Source organism: Salvia miltiorrhiza, chromosome 2 (genome assembly GCF_028751815.1).
Source record: "Salvia miltiorrhiza cultivar Shanhuang (shh) chromosome 2, IMPLAD_Smil_shh, whole genome shotgun sequence".
NCBI classification, from domain to species: Eukaryota; Viridiplantae; Streptophyta; class Magnoliopsida; order Lamiales; family Lamiaceae; genus Salvia; species Salvia miltiorrhiza.
Window position 1 is genome coordinate 31,427,993 of NC_080388.1, and position 2,973 is coordinate 31,430,965.

Sequence of the window (2,973 nt, forward strand, 5' to 3'; positions counted from 1 at the left end):
AAAAGAAGAACCATTACTGTTCAGAAAAATAGGTGAGTGGTCTGAGATAGGAGCCTGCAGCGAGGTTAGCATGGCATTTGGAAAAAGATTTTTCCAATGTTGAGTAGCCATACCACGGTCCAACCTCTCCTCTACAAAATTATCTGGCCCAAGCCCACGAGACCAGGTGAAAGGATAGCCATGAAGAGGAATATCGGAGAGGCCACAGTCGAGAACCGCAGCCCGGAAACCAGAAAAAAGCCAGTTGGGATGATCCACCAGGCCTCGCTTATCTCCCGGGTCCAGAAGGTCATTAAAGTCTCCCATAATCAGCCACGGGAGGTTACTGATACCAGCTAGATGCCGGAGGAGTGCCCAAGAATCACGCCGCTTGCTTCTCTCGGGAAAGCCATAATACCCAGTTAAACGCCATTCTCCATTGGCGTCTTTAATGCAAAGATCAATGTGATTACGTGAATATCCAAGAATGGAGCAATTCTCAGAATTCTTCCACATCATACAAAGGCCACCACTCCTGCCAATACTATCAACAGAAAAACAACCATCAAAGTGGAGACGAGCTTTAACTTCTTCCAAACGAACACTGTGAGAGAGAGTTTCACAAAGAAAAATAACACTTGGTCTATGAACTCTATTGAGTTCAATGATAGTAGGAATTGCATGAGGTTGACCGAGCCCCCTACAATTCCAACTTAGAGCATTCATTGTGCTCGACCGGCCCCGGATCCGGAGCCCGCCGTTAAATAAAGTTGAGCATCTGCACCATCCTCGGAAAGACCTATAGGAAAAGCATCAGATGTGGAGTGTGGAGGCATGTTCGCGGGATTGGCGCCGCGTCGCCGCTTTCTTTCTTCAACACCAGTGAGATTATCCATAGAGATATCATTAGCCTGTATAGAATCTCTGTTGGCCATATGACTGATCTCTTGCAAAACGTTTCGTTGAGCATTATGGGGGATCAAATCCCGAGAAATATGGGAGTTACTGTTGACAACAATCAATTCCCGATTCTCATGCATCTTACGTTTCGAATCCGAACCAGACGGCGCGTTTGAAACCCTAGTAGCCGCCGCCTCCGTACTAGGGTTTACACTAGCATCCTCATTCCTCAACCAGCGATCTCCGGCAAGATTCATTCCCCTCCGATCTGCCGCTTTGAGTCCTACTCCCCATTCACGTACAGCAGTTTTTGAGGTCGAGTTGAACATAAGCTCACAGAAATATTCCGAGTGACCAAGACGACCACAAAGAAAACAGAAAACATTGAGTCGCTCGTACTTAAAGTTCACAACAAACGATGAGCCATCTTTACTTTTAAGCTTCTTGAATCTTTTAAGTGGATCAGCCACGCGAACCCCCACACGAATTCTCATAAACTGACGCCAAACCCCCACAGAATTTGTACTATCGTATTCCATAAAAGTCCCGATGAAGTTACCTAGAAGACGGCCAACTCCTTCCGTGAGATAACCCGCCGGCAAATCATGGACTTGAATCCAGAATGGAAGCGTGTCCAGAGGCACATTAAGTGGAAATTCTCCACGCTTAAGCCTGTGAAGTATAAGGGGGAAATTTCCAAATGACCAAGGACCCCCTTCATGGACTCTCATCAGATCCACTTCATGGAAGAATTGGAATATATATCTTCCTTCACCAATATCTTTCATAAAGACGCCTTTTCCCGGACGCCAAATACTGGCTAAACGGCTACACATTAAATTGAAATTGATCGGTTGATCCGTAATGAACTTCCCCACCAGACAAAGATCGACGTCCACAGAAGACTCCCCGGTAACAGCATCATCGAGCAATAGTTCGTCATCTTCATTAGAGAGGGTGAGGCCGACCATTTGATCTTCCATAGGGAAACAAGAGAAACGGAAAACACAAAGGAAGAGACGGAAAAACAAGGGTTCTCAACAAGGAGAAAAAACTAGGGTTCTCAACAAGGAGAAAAAACAATATATTATCATTACTATAACTAAATTAAAGTTAAGTATTAAAAATAATATTTAAAACATGTTATTAATATCACCACCTTTTGATATCACCGTACATAAAACAAAGTTCACCAAACAAAAATGGTTTTAGGTAGGGGTGGAGCCAATCCCAGGCATGCCTCGGGCATCGTCTGACAAATTTTGTTATTAATGTTATATTTAGGTTGGATTATGTATTTTTGTTGGTCCCGGGCGAGTACATAGTTGTTTGATCAGAGTTGTATCTAAGAAATAGGTTCAACTCATAATGAGTCAGTTGAAGTTAATTCCAATTAGCTAACGGATATATAGAATGATTAGTTTTCAGATAAACTTGCTCACACTAGTTGATTAGTTATCAATCTTCCTAACTGTTTTTCAGCTAGACTGATAACTGAGTATATGCGGAATTTGACGGTTTGAAAATCACTTTATAAAAATCTCTTTTTCTATCTTATCGGTTTAGTAAGAGTTCAGTTTAAATCAAAACTCTAATAAACAAACTTACTAAGTCTGAAGAAGATATCCTCATCAGGGATCTCCTCTTGAGTTGGATTTTCACTTCAGCTGGAACTCCTTCTTCAACTGGGGCTCCTTCTTCACCTGGATATTCTCTTCAGATGGAATTTCTAGCAGACGTTGACTTCTTCATAGAATTTCTCTAAGTCTTTTTACTTTAACTTAGATTGCACTCTAGCTGGGAACTTCCTGAATCATCAACTAGTTTGACCATTATGAGGGCTTTGTTATTGTTGGATTTTAACATCTTCAAAATGAAGAAATTTTCCAATAGTATTTTTCCTATTTTTTATGTATAAAAATGTAATTTTGTCTGTTTAAACTTATTTTAGAAAATATATGTCTAATCTCGCTCGTTCATTCTTAAAATTATAGTTTTGTTTCTAGGTTTAGGTGCGTCAAATATGCAAAAGAGTCAAACATTGTTTATTTGTAAATTACTCATATTATAAATTTTTTTTTATATAGAACCAAT

The 2,973-nt window shown here is 40.7% G+C and overlaps 1 protein-coding gene across 1 annotated transcript; it reads right to left on the bottom strand.

The window, feature by feature from the left end:
• Positions 1–701: 701 nt before the first annotated feature.
• LOC131008299 (uncharacterized) lies at positions 702–1,850 on the bottom strand. The gene has a single exon (XM_057935187.1). It carries the CDS (start codon positions 1,848–1,850, stop codon positions 702–704), a length of 1,149 nt encoding a protein of 382 aa, XP_057791170.1.
• Between the last annotated feature and the right edge of the window lie 1,123 nt (positions 1,851–2,973).